The 20926-nt window shown below is 43.6% G+C and overlaps 1 protein-coding gene across 2 annotated transcripts in view; it reads left to right on the top strand.

Annotated features, from left to right (window-relative positions):
- Positions 1-271: 271 nt before the first annotated feature.
- Positions 272-20926, top strand: part of lrp6 (low density lipoprotein receptor-related protein 6) — a 72512-nt gene continuing 51857 nt past the window's right edge. Inside the window, exons 1-2 of one of the 2 annotated variants that reach the window (XM_088644725.1) lie at positions 272-837; positions 5343-5736. In XM_088644725.1, coding sequence (XP_088500851.1) covers positions 783-837; positions 5343-5736 — 449 coding nt within the window. In that variant the 5' untranslated portion in view covers positions 272-782. The remainder of the gene's footprint in view (positions 838-5342; positions 5737-20926) is intronic. The other variant, XM_088644726.1, reaches the window with a different exon arrangement.

Here is a 20926-nt window from a genome sequence, read left to right on the forward strand (position 1 = left end):
ATGTATAACAGACGATTGATTTATTTTCAGACATAACCTTTGGGGGGAAAAAAATAAAAATCAGTTTCAGAAACTTTATTTTTAAAACGACAACGCAAACCACTACAACAAAACCTCTTGCCGACTGTCTGCAAACCCACTCCGTTCCCCCCAAGCCGTCCACCAACACAGAAAAATAAGATCCAGCAGCACAAGCAGGGTCACAGGGGTATGTTGTTCTAAACCGAAGCACCAATCACGGCGTGAGAAACTAGTCCCTCTGGAATGTGTTTCTTCGCTCCTGAACAATTGTTGTAGAAGCCCGCATTTTCTCTTTTCCACAAAAAATACAGAGCCGCTGCTACAGTCTCTCTGGTTATTTCTGCTTTGAGAAACTCCGCTGCCTGTGCGGAGTACCTGGCAGTGCCTACAACAATAGCCGCGAGTCGAGTGTGTTTTAAAGAAAAAAACTGAGGGAAAGAAGGGAAAAAGGTGGTGGTGTGCGTGTGTGTGCGTGCATGCGGGGGGGGAAGGGTTAGCATTTTTCTCCCGTGGCGGAAGGAGACGAATTGAAATCCAACGTGTTGTTGCGCCCGGGCAGCAGAATGAGGGGTTTGGAATCGCAGCGCTGCAGAGCCTGAAGCAGGAGCGGAATGGAGCGGAGAATAATGATATAGCAGCATCGCAGCCAGCTCGGTCTCAGCAGCGCTCTCCGCACCCGACCATTCCGAGGCAGCGGCGAGACACGGGCATGAGAGCTCCGCGCTGAGCGGCCGCCGCGGGGGCAAGCGAGAGGGAGAAAGATGGGCGCCGTGCTACGGAGTCTCCTGTTGTGTAGTTTCTGTTCTGTGATACGAGGTGAGTTTGTGGCGCCGGTGGGTTTTGCTCTCTGGAAAGTTGGGAAAAGCCTTTTGAGAAGTGGCCATTTTTTTGCACAAGGCCTTGCGTGCAAATGAGTGGGGCCCTGCGTATAGGGTACCTTGCTCGTAGTAGTATCCGATCTATGAGTATATGGGAGTGTGTGGTGAATGGGATGTGGATATCCCAGATATGTGCTGCTATATCTCTGTCCTTTCCACGCTCTCTATTTGAATTCGATGTAATGCCGTGAATGTTGATTGTTCTGTGTTGTATTTTGAAAAGGTACCCCTTTTATTTTTTTCCTCAAAGAAGATACAAGAGCGTTTTGCTCCACTGCAATGTTTTTTTTTTGGCAAACGTTTTCCTGCCTTGTCTTAAACGGTCTCTGTCGCCTTCATTCACACGCGTTTGTTTTAGCAGTAAATCTGTTTCGGAGTTGAAAATGGATTCTGAAATGTAAAGAAATCAGAACAAGCAGACAATATGCACATTTCTGGCCGAAGGAAGATGCTAGCATGGCTTTGTTTTAACTTATTTCAGCACAAAGTTTGAATGACTAACCGAACTTGGCTGGACTAGATCGTCAGAGATTTGTGCTACACAAAACAAGCTTCCGTGGCTTGTATGGTACAGCTTTTATGCAGGTTTAAAACACTCATTTGTTGTGTTGCAAACATCCACTTAACTCGAAACTCATTTGTGGTCAAAGTTTGGAAAATGGGGTGTAGGAGATGGACCCCCTCAATTAACCTACACTGGATTTTAATTGTTTCATTGCAGGCTGTGCGTGATTTCCAAGGGGGTTGAACTTGGTCAGATAAATGTCAATAAATGTGACATACGGTGTAGATTTAGTCACGTCTTTCAGTACGTGCAGACTGGTTAGAAAACATACATCTTGTACAGCTTTGTTTTCACAAAACGTTTGCTTAATTGCGGATAGTTGATTTGAAAAGTTTTAGTTAAAATGTATACAGTAAAGGTAATCACAGGGCGGGACTATTTCAGCTTTTTATTTCAAACTGATTTAAATTTACTGACAATGTCCTATTACTAACACGTTTAAACTGACCACTCTTACAAATAAGCCTTATCAAACACCTTCGTGTTTTGCAGAAATTTGCTTTAGTGTACATCAGAAGTGTATTTTTTTTTAAAAAAGCATCTCTTTAATCTATAGGTGTCACTTATAGCTGCTTCCTCTCACAGTCCATGGTTCCAGATTTTAAGTCTGGACTGGGGCAGTGTGTGTGTGTGGAGTTTGCATGTTCTCCCTGTGTTGGTGCGAGCCTTCACCAGGTGCTGTGGTTTCCTCCCACCCTCCAGAGACCCGCTGGCAACATTGTCTTTAAGCTGCTGCTGTGTGCATGTGCCCCAAGATGTACTGGCATCCTATCCTAAATGTAGTTCTGTTTCACGCCCTATACGTCCAGGATAGGGATGACTTTCACCCGCAGTGGGAGCCTGCAGGAAAAAAAAAACCATCTCCTGGAGTGTTAATTTGGTGTCTGTCAGGGTTGATCTTTTTAAGGCTTTTATTTGTGCCTAGTTCACATCGTTGGCTTAACAATCCATTATGCGGCAAAAGGCATGTAGTTATGAGATTGCCCACTTTGTGGCCATTGGGTCTCATTTAAAACAATTGAAATTCTGATCATAAACTTCTAACAAATTAGAGAGAGCTCTGCCCGTCGCTGCAGTGTGGGCACTGCAGAAGGAGGCCTCAGAAATCGGTCTGGGAAGTATTTGTTGGTGTAAATTGAAGTAGCAGATGGTCGGTCTGCGGTGAATGCAACCATGTTGCCTCCATCTTTAATTTTAAGAGTTGTTTTCTTTCTAGTTATTTCTTGTGGCGTCTAGCCTTGCCATCATTGAAGTTATTAGCAGATATTACCGTTTTGCCATAAATGAAGCTGTGACACTGTTAGCATTCTGTGGCGCATTTTCTTTCTCCATTATTTGCAAGGAATGACAAGCGGAGTGTTCCTTACCTTGCTCTTTGTGTAACAGCCTCTGCGTGTTACCAGCATTCCTTTCGCTTCGAGAAGAGACAAAAATCCAGTGGGTTTTTTTTTTCCCCAGCAGATAACATCAATGTAGTGTCATAAGTGGAGCTTTGCAAACAACAAACTCACACATTACATTCCTCTGAATCTTCCAGCGCAGTCTGGGGGCCAGTGGTTGTAATTTCTGCTAGGACTTTTCATGCTTTAGTGTAGCCTTTTGTAACATCTTATCAGTGTGACTTCTCTCTCTATGCGTGTCGATACTTATTAAGTGGAAGCTGGAACCAGTGTAAGGGGAATCTTCCATCTGGTGGCCATATTGCCGTATGTTATTTACAAGGAAGAGAAGCCTGTAAACTGAAGCTTTCATGTAGGAACTGTGGATTTGTGGATTTCAAGATCAGTCAACACCATCTTAATTCCAGACAAGGCCCCAGCGGCTACAATGAGCAACATTGATGAAACATTCTAATTAATAACCCCCTGTGTGATTGTGCTGAAGTTATCAAAGTGTTATTAAATAAATTCAAGGTGTTCCTAACGGCAGTTTTCCTTCTCTGGAAATATTCGTCCAGCTTTTTGCAAATACTGTGGCCCTAGTTAAGCTTTACAAGGTGGGTAGTTGAGCAGAGAGAGCCTGGTTTATATTAACAGCATATACCTTATTCTCTTAGCTGGAATGATGTTCTTTCAGCAAAACAAAACCCTGTGATAAGCAGCCTCTTTTGTTTTCTCATTAAAAAGTCAGAAAGAATATCGAAGAAGGTCTTTTGTGAGAAAGCGTTTATCTTGATGGGGAAGGTGTGTGGCGGTGCTGGGGGACCGGCTGTGGCACTGGGAGAAGTGTTAATACGACATAATGTTTCCAGTGAAGTAGAACGGAAACAAGGCATCTCAAAATATAGGTGAAACGGCCCCCAGAAGAAAAAAAAAACATTTGCGCTCTTCACACCAGTGTGTAGCAGCCCCCTGTCTAAGAAAAAAAAGTTTTTACCGCAAGGGTGTAAAAGGGTGAACAGATATCTCCAGCTTATCCGTGGCCAAATATTAAGTGGCCCAAAATGTAATTTTCCTTCTGTTTACACTTGGCAAGAGGGGATTAGTAGTTTTGGAACAGCTTCAGTGAACTTACCCGGTGTTTCTTGAGTTTATAAATATTTATAGAAGGAAATTCCCTGTGTGGAAAAAAAACAGCGAGCTGGTTGGGAGCAGGGAGCTTGAGGTTGACCGAGATGCTGATACATTGGCAGTGGCTCTGGATGTGTCAAATTGGGGTTTGAATTGCTTCCAAGCTTTATAGGGGGGAAATGAAAGTTGATCTAAAATGTTCTTTGAGTACAGGTACATTTTTTTACAATGCAAATAAACACGAAAGGTGTATGAGCCATATGCAGTTCGAATATTTTGCTTATTTTAGCAATGCAAAATCTGTCTGATTATTACAGGTTTTATGCAAGTAAAGGACACTTACTAGTATGTGCAGAATCCAGTCCCGTCATCTGAATGTTTGTATAGTGGGAAGGCAGGTTATCACTTCCAGCTCAACATGTTCATCCTAGGTGGAAGTGATACATTTGCTCAGCTGTGCTATGGTTTTCTTAGTTGTGAGATGTGTAAAGCAACAAACATTTTTCCAATGAATTTAAAGCTGCTTCCAGGTTTCTCTCATACTGATGATTTTGATTATTGTTGGATGTTAAATTCATTTAAAATATTTTCTTATTGTGGTAAAAAAAATGATTGTTTCTGGACTGGATTAGAAAAGGAAAATCTTTTACAGTTGAGGATTGTTCCTACCCAGCGCTTACCTGTTGTAACGGGGAACCCAGCATGTTCTGGAGTAGTTGGAGGCTGGACCGGAGTGCTTGGGTTAACGAACGATTGTGAAAATAAGAAACGTGTGTGACCGGTGTCGGGTTTAATTCTGCAGTAGGCAACTGCCTGTATAGCTTTTCATTCAAGTCCTGGCACCCTTTTGTGGTAAATATGAGTCAGATTAACAGAGTCTTATCCTCTGCAGAGATTATTTAAGGTGGCGTTGAGGAATTTGTCGGAAGTGAGAACTGACGACACAAGAACAGGCTTGAAGCCACAGCCCAGCTGGTCCGGGTTTTGTGCCAGCAGGTCCTTGGGTAAGGCGGCGAGATTTTTGGTCCTGTCCTTGAAAGCGTTGAGCAATGCGTGGATGCTTAACTGCGTGACCTGACCCTGTTGGGTTGAGGTGCTCAAGGACAGCTTTCCACACCCTGAGTTCTGTACAGACTCCTTCGTGCTGAGGAGCAAGTAAAAACGCGAGAAATTGCCCGTGTGAATTAGTTTGTTTTCCGCGAGTGCTAGACTCTCAACACAGGCCAAGGAGCTGGGAGTACTGGTGAGGAGTACTGGTGTTGCTGTGCTTTTCAATAAAATCTGCAAAAGGCAAATACTGTTTTACACACCAAGCTGTGGCTGTTGCTGCGCGGACGGCGAACCTAACTCTTGTTTCTGGTCTCCTAGGGGCGCCCCTTCTACTTTATGCAAACCGCAGGGACCTGAGGCTGGTGGACGCCGCCCGCGGCCAGGGGAACGCCACGGTGGTGGTCAGCGGGCTGGAGGACGCGGCGGCGGTGGACTTCGTGTACTCGAAGGGTCTGATCTACTGGAGCGACGTGAGCGAGGAAGCAATCAAAAGAATTGTCTTTAACCAAAGCGGGAGCGTGCACAGCGTGGTGGTCTCGGGGCTGGTGTCCCCCGACGGGCTGGCCTGCGACTGGCTCGGGAGCAAACTGTACTGGACAGACTCGGAAACCAACCGGATCGAGGTGTCCAATTTAGATGGATCTTTAAGGAAAGTGCTGTTTTGGCAGGACCTGGATCAGCCGCGGGCTATTACTTTGGATCCAGCGAGAGGGTGAGTACTACCCCGGGGGTAGGGAGGGTGGTGTGTGTGTGTGTGTGTGGGGATGGCGGGAGGAAGCTGGTGAGCTGCTGCCCCCTCCGAGACTGGGCTTTTGTTCCTCCCCAGCCGAACTCCGATCGGGTTTCAGGCCCGCCCGTGTGAATGCGAGCGATGCGATCTAGGACAAGAACAAAGGCCGCAGCCGCTACCTCCGCTGCCGCGGCCGCGTTTGAGGTCTGGGGCGGCCGACGTGCCGCTCGTCCTGTAGCTCGGAGTGAGTGAGAGAGCTAGCACACGCGAGGGGGAGAGATCAGCCCGGGCGTCTGCCCCCCTGGCCCCGGCGGCTGAGGAATGTTTCACTTCCAGGGGCAGGTCTGGATAAATGGGCATCTGCTTCGGCCCAGGAGTAAAACAAACCAAGCATGCCGTTTATTTTCTCAGCGTTGGGAGCTGGTGCTTCACGTTTGCTCCCCGGCTCTGTTTACATTGGAAGTTAAAGGTCAAGTGTGAAGTTTTGTGTTGTTTCTTCCCCCCCCCCCTCTCTGGATCGCTGTTTTGCCCTGGTCGTTAATTTGCTGTTTACTGCTCTGCTGGGCTCCTTTTTATTGTGAAAGGTGACGACAACAAAAAAAATGTGTGGCACAATAAAGCACACTTAAGGCTGGAAAACTGCTTTCATCGCAACCTTTTGTGAAATATAAAAAGTTACTGATGATTTACCAAGAAAGATTGAGCTTTCAGTGTTGGAGATTTTTTTTTCCATAGGCTCAAAATGCTCACTCTTTATGGCAGTGTCAGTGACCGTTGGTCAAGCCTGTGTCTTTTTATTTGTAGGAAAGGCAAAGCAGTGGCTTCAGTAAATTGTGGCTCCCCGTGAGTGTTTAGGTTGCTAGCAGTGTTCACGTAAAGTGCCTTAAATATTTCCTTTGCTTTCCTGTCATGGTGGTGGGGATATGCATGTGCTCTGATTGCTGGCAGGGCAACTAAGCTGACAGGGATGGATCATGTTTCTTTACACACAGGCCTTTCTTTTTAGAAAACCTGTTTCTACATATGTTTTACCTGTGTTCCTGGAGATTAAAATGTGCAGTGTAAGAAGTTTAAACTCAGCTTTCCACATCTGAAATGGTGGTAAGCGTGTGTGCATAAAGTTGCCGTATAAATTAGCCTATGTTTTTATTAAGTTTCTGCGGAATAAATTCACTGTAAATCTGCTTTTGAGTTTCTAATGAGCATGGGTCCTAGGAACGATAAACCATTAACAATTTTAATTTGGCCTTTTAATCTTTACCTTTCGGTCGTGTGTTTCAGTTTAGTGTGAGCTTAATTTCTTTTCTTTTGTTTTGAGGCATTTTTGGTAAATGCCTGCTTGTTCTTTAGTAGTTCTCCATTAAAGTAGGTGTGTGAAAATAACTTCAGTACTACTGTTGTAGTTTCTAAATGTGCCGCCTACTTGGAAAAGCAGAGCTTGTCTCCTGTAGAAGCTGCACTTGATGTGTTTCCCCATGCGTCTGCAGTGTTTTTGGAAGATAGTTGGAATCACTGTTTTCCTTACAGGCATTTCAAGGAGGCTGCAGGGGGCGTCTTGTCGGTGTCCTGCTTATAGACTTGTATCAGTTACTGTCATGTGCAGGTCTCTACCACATGTCTTTGTTAACCTTTCTCAGTGGAAAATTTGCACATAAGGAAAAGGTTTATTTTTTTAGATGTAGCGATTAATCAAACATACATTTCCCTTTGCTCCCTCCTGTAATTATAACCATCTGATGTTTAGTGGCCAACTAAACACTCCTTCCAGGACCCTGAGAAACCCAGCTTTCACGTTCGGCCCTGTTCTGCACTCCTGAAGCACAGAGGACTTTCAGTACAGTTCCATTAGCTGCCTGGTCTGTGGATGGAATACAATGTGATACGATTTTTTTTAAATGTGTGTTTAGTTGACCTCTTCTGTCGTGTGCCACGTTAGTACTTACAGTGTTTTTATTAGAAGATCCCAGAGGATCTTGAAGCCCTGTAGGTATAGGAGGTAGCTCGCTTCACTTCTGCACGAGTACAGAACCAATTTAGGTAATATCTGCTGCTGCATCAGACGAGAAGTGAGACATTGTTGGCGTTTTAATTAAGGAAAAACTCTCTTAAGGCTCGTTTTAGCCAGGACACCAGGGTTGACCCTTCATGCTCTTTTGAAAATGCTGTGGAATCTTTTGTGAACATGTTGTCATTGCCTCGCTTTAAGGCCTCATCAGACGAATGGGCCTCCTACAGCATGCTATCATATATCTATCATACTGGAGCATTGCTTTGGAAATTTGGGTCAAGTGGGAAGGTTGCCACCTTTCTGTCCACCAACACATCTTACAACATCCTGGGAGGCCTCCCAATTCATACTGAGCAGGCCTGGCTTTGCTTTGCTTCGCTTGTGCAATGCGACGGGATCAGTCATTAACAGGGATCTTCCAGCCTGGTCCTGGAGAGCCCCGATCCAGCAGACTTTGTGATCACCATTAAATCACCGGTTTCTCCAGATCTGGACCAATTCTGTTGTGGTCAGTTAAACCGGTGATTTTGTTAATTTAACTAATTTGGAGTTGAAGTGAAGAAGGCCTATGTCAAACTACCCTTCCCAGTGTTTCCAGATTTAAATCGGGACCTTTTTGAATGCATTTTTTGGCATTTAGCTTTGGTTTTCTTTTCCAGGCTGGTAGACATGCTATAAGATTTTAATTTAGGGGTTCTGTCTTTCCCTTTGGCCTCATTTTTTTTAAAAACCTGTGCTTTTTGACATTGTTTATTGGGTTGTGGCGAGATGACAGCCCAAGACTCCTCATTATAGCTGCGACATATCATGTCTTGCACACAAGCTAAACTTGGCAGTCCGGCTGTGGTCCGTTTTTGTTTTTGTTTGCGTTTGAGAAAATGAGACTGTGCTTTAGTCAACCAATTTCATCTTTGCTCAGTTCTCAGGGTGAAGGGCTGACCGCAAGATAAAAGCTCATCTCCTCCTAGCATTTATTTGCAGTTGTTTCTGGCCTGAGTTTCCCCTGCCGTGTTTGTGTTCACACTGCAGTGCCAAAATCTGCTTTGTTAGAGTGGCGAGGAGAAGCTTTGCGACTTATCTGCCGGGTAATACGTTTTATTTTTATTTTCGGGTTTCTCTTTTCTCGGCGGGATGGTTGTTCCATGTAGAATGATTTAGCGGTGTAACTGTAAGTGAAACACTGTTTGCTCACAATAGGATTTTCTTTAATGCAAAGGTCTTACCTTCTGCTTGCAGAAAGGCGTCATAGGTTTGAAACAGACACTTTAGAAGGTCAATAAGTTGTGATGCTCTGCGGAAATGGAAGTCCAAATGGCTGTACATTTTACAGAGCTCTCGACTGCGACTATTCAATGTTTTGGTTGTAAATAATAAACATTTTAAACGCCACAGGTGGCTGTACAGATTTTGGCGATGAAGCATCAAGTTGATCACTTTTCCCATGACTGGATCTGATCAGTTATTCTTGGCACCAAATCCACTCTGCAGTGTAAGCCCTAGGTTTCCCTGAGTTATTTTTTCCTATTTTCCTGAGTTATTTTTTCCTTTAATGTGTAAGTCAGTAACTCTCCTTTTTGTAAAGAATGGAAGTGCCAGACTCTATTTTTTGAAAGCCTTTTTGAAAGCCCTTCGGTTTAAGTCTCGCCGCGAGAGTTTCTAGCTCAGTTTGATATGCAGTTGGGGAAGGGCAGTACTGCTGCAGGAACAGAGGAACACAGAGCCGTCTTGTCTGTCACAGGCTTGTTTTGATTTGAGTGGCCTGGAGGAGGAGGGGCAGTGGGGACTGGCGCTAGAGCCATTGAAATCTCGAGTGTCTGCGCGAGGATCTCGGCTGCTCCGGTTGGAGCAGGCGAAGGAAAACGTGGATGCTACCAAGGAGCCTGACCTGTGGCGAGCAGCACTCGGACTCAAGTGGTGCCTGCCCCCCCCGAAGCCCGAGATTATGACGATCCATACCTGCCCGGCAGCCGGAGGAGGCCGGGGCTCGTGGAGCACACGGATGTGCCTTTGCGCACTTCAGTGACATGGCATGGCCTGGGTGTGATCCGGTAGTGTTCTAGGTGCATGGCTTCACTCCCATCAGTGTGCTGGAGCAGTGGGGTCTGGCACTGGTGTACCTGCCTCCTGAACCACCAGTTATCTCATTTTGTCTTCACAAATAACTTTTTGTATGGTGACGCCTTTAGGTGAACCTCTCATATAATGGTGTCACCCTGCTAAAAGAGGGTGAACTTCCGTGCCCTCGGTTTCTGCAGGCAGTGGACTTAGGCCTGAGTATTGTTATTCTCTGGAAAGTCAGACGTGCAGACTTTGTTGACAGTTTATCCCTTTCAGGAAACGTATGGGTTTCATGATGATTGAAAAACGGTTTCATATTAAAGTGTCAATTTTAATTTTGACAGATAAAACTTTGAGTTTTAGCTCCTAGGGCACCCTTCCTGCCTGACTTGGTTTTATTTCTGGCCGAAGAATCTGTGTTTCTTGAGTGTTGCTCGAGTTGAAGGTGTGTGTGCCAGGCTCTTCCTAGTGTGGTTATCGGGACCATCAGTGTCTGTGCTGCTGGAGAACAAAGGCTGTGCAGGGACAAAGGGCCCTCAGAAAGGCCTGAGACAGTGGGCAGTGAACTGGAGAATGCGTTTTCTGAATGGGTTGCATGTCAGTTTTTGGGCATTGTAACATCTGTTTTGAATTTTGCGTGCCCCTCGAAAACAGGGCTTTGATAGAAAAGAAGGGCTTTCGAGCTTCTACTGATGCATTGGCCAGGCCTGCGTCCAGGCGGGTTCGAGTGTGGGGCTGCTAAGAAGCAAGAGGCAGATTCCACCTGAAAATTAGAAAAAAGATGAAACGTTTCATCTGTTAATTTATGAAGACGAATCGATAACTGAAACGAGATTTTCTTTCTGCTTTTCAGCATGGAATGAACCTGTACTTGATTCATAGCTCTTTAAGGGAGTAGCTTCTGAGAGCAAGTTTTTTTTTCCAAATGGTTGGAAATGGCTTCTTTGGGCATGTAGGAATGCAGCCTTCTTACACGAGAGGAATGTGACATTTACAGCCGGACTGAATTCAGATGGCATTAGCAGCTGCCGTGTGTGATGGCTTTTTAATATTTGCAGTTTTGTTCATCTAAAGAATTACTATGTTACTATGCCAATAAGCTGCTGTTCTGGGTTTGCACAACTCTTAATTGCTGTAGTGCAGTGGTTTTGTTCAGACTGTTTACATGTGGGTTCGATTTTGATAAACCTGTGGAACGGTTTTATTCCAGTTTACATAGATTTTTAACTGTTAGACTGGGAGGTGGGCAACAGCACAAGTACTCTGTAATTTTAAAAAGCAATTCAATTTTTTAGCCACACTGTTTTTTTAGAATCGGGGTATTTACCTGCTGTACGTCCTAGATGCACGTGACGATGGGAAGATGAACAATAGCTCACCGTGGCTGAGGAATAGGACACTGCTTTTTTACAAGGGCGGTCCTGCCTCCTGCACATTCGTGATTCCCTCCTGCCGGCATTGAAAGCTTAAATAGGAAGAGTCTTGCCAGTCAAATGCAATGTGATAGCCCTTAGCAGTACAAGTGTTCATTGTTTCTTTCAGTCCTGTTGCTGCTGTCGTGCCCTGGACTGGAGAAGGCTGAGGAGCGTTTGAGGTCTGGGCTGTGTTAAATGCCTGGAAATATCTGGTTGAGATGTATATCTTGTACATTCAGCAGATGTTCAAAGTAAGCACTCAGACGCTTTTGTTGCTGTAGGTAAAGCAGTTGTGTACTTAAATTGAGCTGCTCCAATGTCTCCTAGTTACAAGTTCCAAACTGTAGAGCTCAGTTGTCTTTCTTGGAAAGGTTTTGATTGTAGAAGGTGAAGCGCTTGCATTTTCCCGCTCCGGTAAGCAGGGGGATTTTATGAATGAGAATTCATACAATACACTACGCTTTTCAAAATGTGCCATGTTTTTACTTACCACCGCTGGCACTGTTCTTTAAAACGAAAAGTATTTTGCCACCTGTGAATTCAGTGAACACCGCAAAAACCAAAGGATTTCCACATCTGAAAAGGAAAAGCAATGCAATTGCTTTGCAAACCAGCAGATGAATATAGCTGTCAAATAGTCCTAGGTTAAATGATCATGCTTTTTACAAAAAATGGGAAGCATTTAAATATTAGTTGCGTTTTTTTTTTTTAAAATCTTGCTTTGCAAACAGTTCTAGGTTACGTTTTCTGTCCTAGGTTACATAAATCGCTACAAGTCAAATGTAGGTGAATGGTTTAGTGTCCAGTCCTGGTCCTGGTATTTTTGTGGGCTTTTGTCCTAACTCTTCAAGTTACTAGCTAAATTGCATTGATTAGTCTTTTGGTGATGCAACTTTAAAGAGACTTAAAAAAATGCAGAGGAACTGGCCCTCCAGGCCCAGTTATGGGCACCCCTGGCTTCAGAGTACTGGTGTGCCTGAGATGTGCTAGGCTGCACAAAAGCCACAGTGTCTACATAACAAAACTGCAGAAATTTAAGTGTAATGAATATGCAGATACACACTAATGCACTTAGTCATTGTTTATGAACATCAAGTGGCCTTAGTTGCAGTTTTTGATATGTGAAATATAAATTTTAGCTTTTGTTATCCTTGCCACGCTTTTCCTTTCTTGCGTAAAGCTATTAAATGGTTGATAATTTCAAAGGGAATTTCCACAGTACCATCACAGAGGCGAAGGATTACAGTTGCTTAGGATCTTAAGACATGGATAGAATGTTCAAGCCAGCACTAGTCCACCCGCCAGAAACTTGAGCATTCGGCCTGGAAAATATTACTGCTAAAAGAAAGTTATTCTTGGTAACCCATAGTTTTAAGGAGTCATCGATCATTTAACCAGGAAAAATGATATACAATGCAGGAAGTCTGTTTTATTTGGATTTTCTAGAGAAAGACTGGCCATCTCGGTTTCAGTCCTTTTGTACAAGAAGATGCACAGGCAGTGTGCTCATTCTCAGGCCTTGTTGGCCATCAGTCAGGTACTGGGAAGTAGTGGAAAGGGCTGCAGGTTGTCAGGTTAAGATGGTGAAGATCTAGTGGTCTCGGGTGTTTGCAGCGTTGTGCACCAGCACCACGTTGGACACAGCCTCAGCTGCTTTTCAGCATCATGCCCTTCCCCCTGACCAGTGTGCCACCAGGTATTAGAATTGTGCAGGTAGGAAGACACTGCTACTGTAAGTAAGAAAGTTCGATTAACAATCTGTTTGAAGCCGCTTTGAAGTATCACTAGGTGTGATAGCGGTTTTGCTTACAGTAGGTTGGGTTTTTGTGTTGAATCTAAATTTGAATACACGCTAAACTTATCAGTCTTGTTTTTAACTTTAACGTTTAATGTTCCTTATTTACAGTTTATTTTCGATTGGTGCTCCCCATTCCTACGTCCCTTAAATAGGTCTAGCTACCGACAAAATTACTCAGAGTGCATTGCAAAGCTGGCTGTAGGCAAGGTAGTGTTGTATAGTACACCCAAGCCCATTGTACCACTTCAGAGAGTTTGGGTCAGTTATCACAGCACTGTTAACCTGAAATGCTCAGCATTATTTGCAGGAGGTGCAATTAAGTTGCAGTAGTGAGATTCATTTAAAATATAGCAAGTAGCTTAAATTTACCACCGAGAATGTATTCTATTATGTCAACCACACATTGCGCAAAATCGCAAAATTCTAGAAAAGAGTAAGGATGACCAAGAAGTAATTATATAAATTACATGGCACAATTATCCTTTGTTTATGGTTGCCTGTTGAAAGACTGTTCTCTGAAGCTTGTGCTGCTCTGATCTAGTTTCAGAACTTCTATTAAATTGCAGAAGTCTTCAAAATACTTTTTTGCTGCAGTGGTTAATAGATTAATAATCTAAAGAGAAGCAGCAGAGAATTAATAAATGCTTGAGTATTTGAAGTGCTTTACAAAATGTTTAGACTGTAGAAGCAGTTCTTTCTGTAATTTTCTTACTCCTGACTAAAGGAGTAATAAAGATGTAATATGGCCTGCTTACTGGCAAGTAAAATTTTCAGCAGGGTGTCTGAGCACTTTATGAGCAGATGACTGTATTGTCCAATTTACAGGACAATCTTTTACTCCTGGATTCTGCCTTGAATGTTTTTGTGGAAAAGAAAAATATGCTTCAGTCGTTAAAAAGCCAGTTAATTTTCTGTCACGCATCCAATTCAAACAACAGCTTTTCTTCCATTTTGTAAGATGCATTTGTTTTTTTTTATTGTATTTCAAGTGATTTGTAAATATCCCCAGTAATTAGTGAGCTTTTCCATAAATACCCTGGCAGATGTTCTGTAATCAGAACACAAATTGGAAAGCAGCAGTAATCACTGTATTCTTTGTTTCTTGTTCACTGCATTGATATGCAGTAATCCGTCCTTCCATGCTTATATACAGTGGGTTTAAAGTTGTGCTGTTTGTTATAAAATATAATACTGTGACTACTGTGGCATGGCAAAACATGGTTTAAGGGCCTGCACCTCAGACATGAACATGACAGCCTTCAGGACCGATTGTATAATGTTGTAAATATTCTAGTCATGGAAACTGAGAATTCTGGCTCTCCAGTTCTTCAATTCGATCATGCCAGGTAATGGTACTGGAATGTTCTTGGAAAATGTATCCATTATAAACAGATCACTGGTTCTGTAAGCTCTTGTGAAATATTCTTAGTATCCATTTTTTTTCCCCACAAGCATGTGACTTTTGGTGTGGAGAAAGGTAACAGTGGCCAACATGGAGACCCAGTCTGAGAGCCGGGGGGAAGTAGAAGGAGCGGAACTTTACCTGGGCTGTTTGGCATGTTGAAACAATGGCAGAAAGCACTTGGCCGGGGAGGAATGGTCCTGTATTGGCCTTAAGGTCAGATTTGGATTTAACTAACCTGGCTGGATTTTATCACAGATATTGGGAGTCATTAAAGCATGTTTATTTTTTGAACTTCTGCTTTTGTGGAAGACCATGTGTTTGCCATTTGGATCAATTACAGTGAAATCTAAATACACACAGTGCACAGGTACCAGGATATTTATACTTGCGGTTCCTTAAACCTTTAATTTGGGATGATTTTCAAGCTTCACCTGATATGTAGATTGTGATCCATTGAGGTCGGAGAAAGACAGTACCTAATGAAGAACTGAGCTTGACAATATATTAAGATGCTTAAGAGACATGCAAAAAAGTAGCATGTAGCTATTCCTCCGTCTGTCAGTGAATAGTGAACAAATACTATTAATGCATTCCCACTGCATGCCATTAGCTTTACTTTGATTTTGATGGTGTTTGGCAACAGCAGCAACTTGCTGGTGTTTTGGTTAAAGGCGCATTTGAGAATTCTTTGCTTTGTAGCCTCACCATAGGCAAACAAATGCTAGTAATCTGGGCTGGACAAGTAAACCGATGACTCCGAAAGATGGGTTTGTCCCTGTGGTGTGAAGAGAGGAGTAGGTTACTTTTATAATGGCAAGACTAGGCACTAGCTGAAATGAGATTTTTTTTCTTTCCCTTTGTATTAATGTATGAGATGTCAGTTAAATATCATGCATGGAGCTAAATCAGGTAAAAGGTTGATTTCCTAATTATCGCTTAAATTGTAAAGATTTTCGTAAGCCAAACCTTATCACGTTGAAAGTGTTGATGTAAGTTTTTATTTTGTTGCATCTTCTATACCCCGAAAATCAATATTTTTTGTGAGATTTTTAAAATTATTTGCGACTGTATTGCAATATTTTTCTCGTATTGCATATTCACAGGAAAAGAATATTTAAGTACATGTTCGGCTCTTTTGGGGAGTAAGAATGTAAAAACATTTATTCAGGATGCCATCAAAAAGTGGTCCTTTCACTAGGTGATGGTCAGATGGTTTTGTTGTATCGAATAAGGCATAGAAGTTAAAAAAATCTGCTTATACAGCAGAACACTATTTTTCTTGGACATCCAAGATGATATCCTTTTGTAAGTAGACTGAGATTTGCTGCTACTTGGTTGGATTGCATCTAGACAGTGTTTAATAAAAGCAGTCTGGCTTGCAGCTGCTGTTGAAGGAAAAGTGTTAGGGGCGCTTCACCGGTCTTTACTTCTGGGGAACCGAATACTTGTCTCTTACCCTCTTTTTTTTATAAACGTAGAATCACCAGTTTGTTATACCCACCTGGCGTGGCATCGTGTGTTTTTGACGTCTTCGCTCACGGCTCCGGACCCGGCCGCTGCACAAGCTGGACGAGGAGGTGCAGGCAGCTCGTCCTTTAACACGTCACAGGCAGCTCGGGCCGTACCGGGGCCTCAGTGCCGCTTTGAGAAAAAGCACATCCCTCATTAACAGCACTGTATGCCTGTAGGCATCGCTGGGAGCCGAGCGAGTCCTGCTTGAGCAATCCCTCCTCGCCCTTGGTGGCATTCGGGCAATTGTGCCTCTGTTTGGGGAATTCTCGGTCGCAGTCGGCTAGCGATATAACCCGGTTCGATCCCACGGTCGGAGTGCTCATCTTGTGCTTGGGCAAGTTGCACCGACCCTTTACGCTCGTACATGTGCTCGTTGACTCGTTTCTTTAGTGACGTGCATATTGACATCTGTTTTCTTGCTGTGACTAAACTGACGCGGTGATGTATCGATTGGTATGACTGTCTTGCTGCTTTTGGGATGGGCGTCCAGTTCCTGCCTAGAGTGGTTTTCTGTATTGGGTTTGCACGTTCTCTGCTTAGCACCTGGTGGACTCCCACAGTGCTGTGATCTCCTCCCGCAGTCCAGACAGGCTGACATCTGAGTATCGTCCCCTGGATGAGTGTGAACATGAGCCCCTCGACGGACTTGCGTCTCAGTCAGGATGCATCCTGCTTTGTGCCCCTTGTCTGCCAAGTTAAGCTCTGGCTCACTGGACGTGTAATTTAAAAGTAGGGCCAAATTTCCAAAACGGAACCGAAACATTAAGGGTAGAAACCATGTTCTATAAGAAATTAGCAACTTTTAAAACCCGAAAGCTTATTCCAAAAAAAATGCAGTGTGTTGGTATAAAATAACATATACACTGTGTATGTGAACAAACTTGAACTGCTTTTTAGATTTGACACAGAAAACAGTCTTAAGTCATCTTGGCTAATTTTAGACTGATTTTTCTAGTCATTAAATATGATTGAAAAAGAAACAGGTTAACATTGTTGGCCATACGATTTGGTGTTGGCTGAACAAGATGACTTGTTCAGAGATTAATTCTATTGGAAAAGTGCTCTTAATAGAAAATGCAGCAAACTAGTACCACATTTTGCAGAATGTAGTATGATATTATGAAAGCAGTCCTAACAAATATGGGAGAAAAAAAAGAAAACAAACCAAGAAACAACATAAATGATAAATTATACTTTTTGTGCAAACTGGCTTTATTGTATTTTAGAAATACAATATTTTATTGTATATTTAAAAGCTTCTGCAGTGTCTGAATCCCTAATAGGCCTAGGAAGCCAGCTGCAGATGTGGGGATGTAACGGAAAAAGTCTTCTGTGGTGTATAACCTTCATGGTATGTACAGATCATTTTTGGCATTGTTGAAGTGTGTAATGACCTTAGCAAGTCCTCATTGTGAGCTGGGCCTAAGCTCTTGAGTTCCTTGTAAGTAGGGAGCAAGATCTCACCTCTATGAAATTCAAGGGTTACCCATTGTTGAGCATTTCCAACTGCAACTATATGGTTGTGCTTTCCTGATTTTATTAGAACCCATACAGCCATATTTTGAACATACATAGCCTCTGGGGAGTATATAGTGATGTGTGGTGCTGCTTCACATATCTGGGGTCCTGAGTATGGAGTTTGACTGTGTGCCCTGGGATGGACTACTGTCCCATACAGGTAAGAGCACTTGTGTTTTCCAGCACAGGTTCTCTATTGCTACAGTCTTCACCTGGATAAGAAGCTTTTTGCTAGGGTGGAAGGATGGGTGCTGGCTTTACTGGTGTTTTGTGGTGCATCTTAAAAAAAAGTCTTGATGAAATTAAACTTTTTTGTGCTTTTCTAGGCACTGGACAGAGAAAAGTTTGTCAGACCAGGTGAAGGTAGTCTAAATTGACCAGTGTTTTGGACATGAAAAACGATACGCTAAAGATAATTAAGTTCAAAGGATGTTGCACTAAAACCCAGGTTTAGCACTTCAAAATTTCATGTCTGTCTGAGCTGTGTAGACCCCGGTATTAAACTGACCTCGGTTTTTCATAGATGAAAAAATGCCACTTCCAGATTTGTCTATCTGTTTAACACTTTAAGGAAAGAACCAACAGGTTCTTTTCTCCATTTGGTATGTCTTCTGTTCCCACACTACACTATCCTTTGTTTATTTGGTTGTATAGTAATTCAGGTAGTTTTCAACTTTAACTTGAATGAACGGATAAACGTGTGGCATTTTGGGGGGGGGTTAAAATAGTGCGTAGAAGTGAAAACTAAGATCCCCCTGCCTGTAATTTGTCTTTTCGTGGTGTATATTTATTCTCGTTCAGTTAGTTCCTAAAGGCTCTTGCCAGTACATTCTTGGGTTTAAAGAAATGTCTTGCACCGTCAGGCTATTAAACTGAACATCTTGTGTTGTAAACAAACTTTGAAGGGACCTGATTTGTGTATTCGGAGTCCCCAAAGGATTTGACATCGTCAAGTCCTCGGGCTTCATCAGAATTCACAATGACACAAGAACCAAAGGACAGACATTGTAGAAATGCCTTTAAAGCTCAGGAGGTATTTCTTGACACAGGCCTGTGGGAATGTGGAACCAGCTAGCCAGCAGTGGCGTTGAAGTCGATACCCTGGCTCCTCTTAGTTAACAGCTGGATGAGATCCAGCAGCCCAATGCACTAGATGGCTTGAATGGCCTCCTCTCGTTTGTAGCCTTCCTTATGTTCATTTGGCACCAGTGCTAGCTTTTGAGTTATTCTGACCAGTATGTATTGTAGCTGCTAAAGGAGTTGCTTTTTCAATAATTGTTTTAACAATTATGGTAAAGTAAATGTACTTTGATCATAAATATGATGTATTTAAATTGAGCATTTTTTCCTTCCATCTGTTCTCATCCCTGGAGCACTTTTCCAGGGGTTGAACCCAAATTTGACTGGGTTCACTCTGGAGTTTCTGTGCAGCTGTCCTGAAAGTTTTCCCAATTTTTTAAAAACGTTCTGTTATACTTGAATTTTTCGTGCCTTGTGCAGGTAGGCTAAAACTAAAAACAAAACCCCCTAAGGGAAGGCGTTGAGCTTCCCTGCCGTTCCGTCTCCTCTGCCTCTGGGGAGCTTGCAGGCAGAGCCGAGCAAGAAGTTGACGGCCGCGGGATTTCGGTAGGTGCTGCTCCTTCGCGCTACAGAATGGCCACCCCCCTCCTCCACCTCCTTTTGATGGCCGTAATCTGTTACCAAGCAGGGGGGTGAATTAGCATGTTAATTTGCAGGGCCGGGGATGAAAGGCCCTGTAATGTATTCATTGGTTTTATTTAAATGGCGGTGACCTCGCTCTGGGCCGGAGGAGGGGGGTGGGTGGCCTGCACCTTGAGGACGGGCCGGCGGCGAGGCCGCGCAGGCTGGCGCGCGCCCGGGGCGGGCCGCCGGTCCCGGCGGAGGGCTGATGGAAGTGAGCAGAGCGGAGATGGCGTTCTCCGCCGGGTACGCCTGTAATTACTCCACTGGACAAATAGCTTAGTGAGCTCTCTGTTAATTATCCAGGCCTTCGGAACGCCCCCCGCTGTGCCTGCCTCCTCTGCTCGCGTTCCTTTCAGGGCCGGGCCCACTCCCCTCCCTTCCTGTGCCTGCAGCTCTCGGCTCACAGCAGGGACATTGTGCGCAAAGCACACAGGCGGGCGCTTCGCCACTGAGCCGCAGGAGAGCAGGACTGGGGCTGCAGCCCCCGTCCGCAAGCACGCAGAGACACTGCTGTTCACGGTAACAGGTGATCCCCCCACTGAAAGCAACATAAAAAAACGTGACGACACCAGCAGCTGGTGTTCACTTAGGTCAATGTATTCAATTAGCAGCCAATTGTCAATAAGGTTGTCCAAGCAGCCAAACATGAACTAAAACAGATTTTTAATTAACCAAATAGCATGTACGTTTACTTTTCTGTATAATTGTTGCAAAGGTAGTGCGTCATTGTAAGGCTAGATGTTTGAAGAATGTTCTTCTTTATTAGGACTTGTCTAGTAGTTGAAATGGAAATCTAATAAGTGAATTGACTCTTAAAATGGAGAGAGCTTTAGGAAAATATATAACAAGGATGTAACTGCTGTGCTACGTGCAGATTTTTAGAAGACGGTTTGTCAACACAGTGCGTACGTTCTAGATGACTAAATTAGCCGAGGGTAACTGCTAAGCTTTGCACAAAATATATTGGTGCTTCTTCTTTCGTTTTTATGTCATCTGTTTTATCCTAAGGAAAGGAGAAGTATTAGAAGGGACAAAGGTGCTGTACTTTCCCTTGCATTGCAACATCTTATAAAAAATCCTGTACTGCTTGCTCTGCAGAGTGACAGCAGGGCCCCCAATATTGCAATATTGAAATAAAGACCTTACTCAGGTGAGAGCTCTCTCCTGTGGCTCCCTTGATAGGTACATTTCCATGACATAGTGCTGGTGCTTTCAAGAAAAAAATCCAAGCTTAGGAAAAGGAAGTATTGTACTGTGACTGAAATGATATTTGTTGCGTTGTCAGTGTCAAAAGAACGGTGTCTGATGGCAGTTAGTTGATTGTTTTGTAGTGTTTCCAGGAGCTGAAACATCTTGATTCCACTCAGGCCGGAGCAAGAGGCAGTTCTGTGCTTTCATCGCCCTTCATGTTTGTGGTGTTTTCTGCTGCATCCAGGCAACTCGCTGGAGCTTTGGCTGAAGCTCAGTGCAGCGTTTAAAATCGTTGGCGGTGCTTCTGTCCTGAATATATTTCTGTAGGATCAAATTAAAGAGGGTTTACCGAGTGGAGATCAAGTCAAGACCACTGAAATGTATTTTTGTTTCTATTGCAAGAAACCTGGTGCCCTGGTTAAGGCTGCCTGCTGAGCGAATAGTTTGTCACGCCACCTGTACTTGTGACTATCCCTTCAAACCACTGGGGAGCTGTCACTTTACCTGCATTGTCCTGTTTCCAGATTACCGACCATTGTCCTTGACTGTAACCTGGTTGAAAA

Source organism: Lepisosteus platostomus, chromosome 9, assembly GCF_059453375.1.
Source record: "Lepisosteus platostomus isolate fLepPlt1 chromosome 9, fLepPlt1.hap1, whole genome shotgun sequence".
In the NCBI taxonomy this organism is placed as follows: Eukaryota; Metazoa; Chordata; class Actinopteri; order Semionotiformes; family Lepisosteidae; genus Lepisosteus; species Lepisosteus platostomus.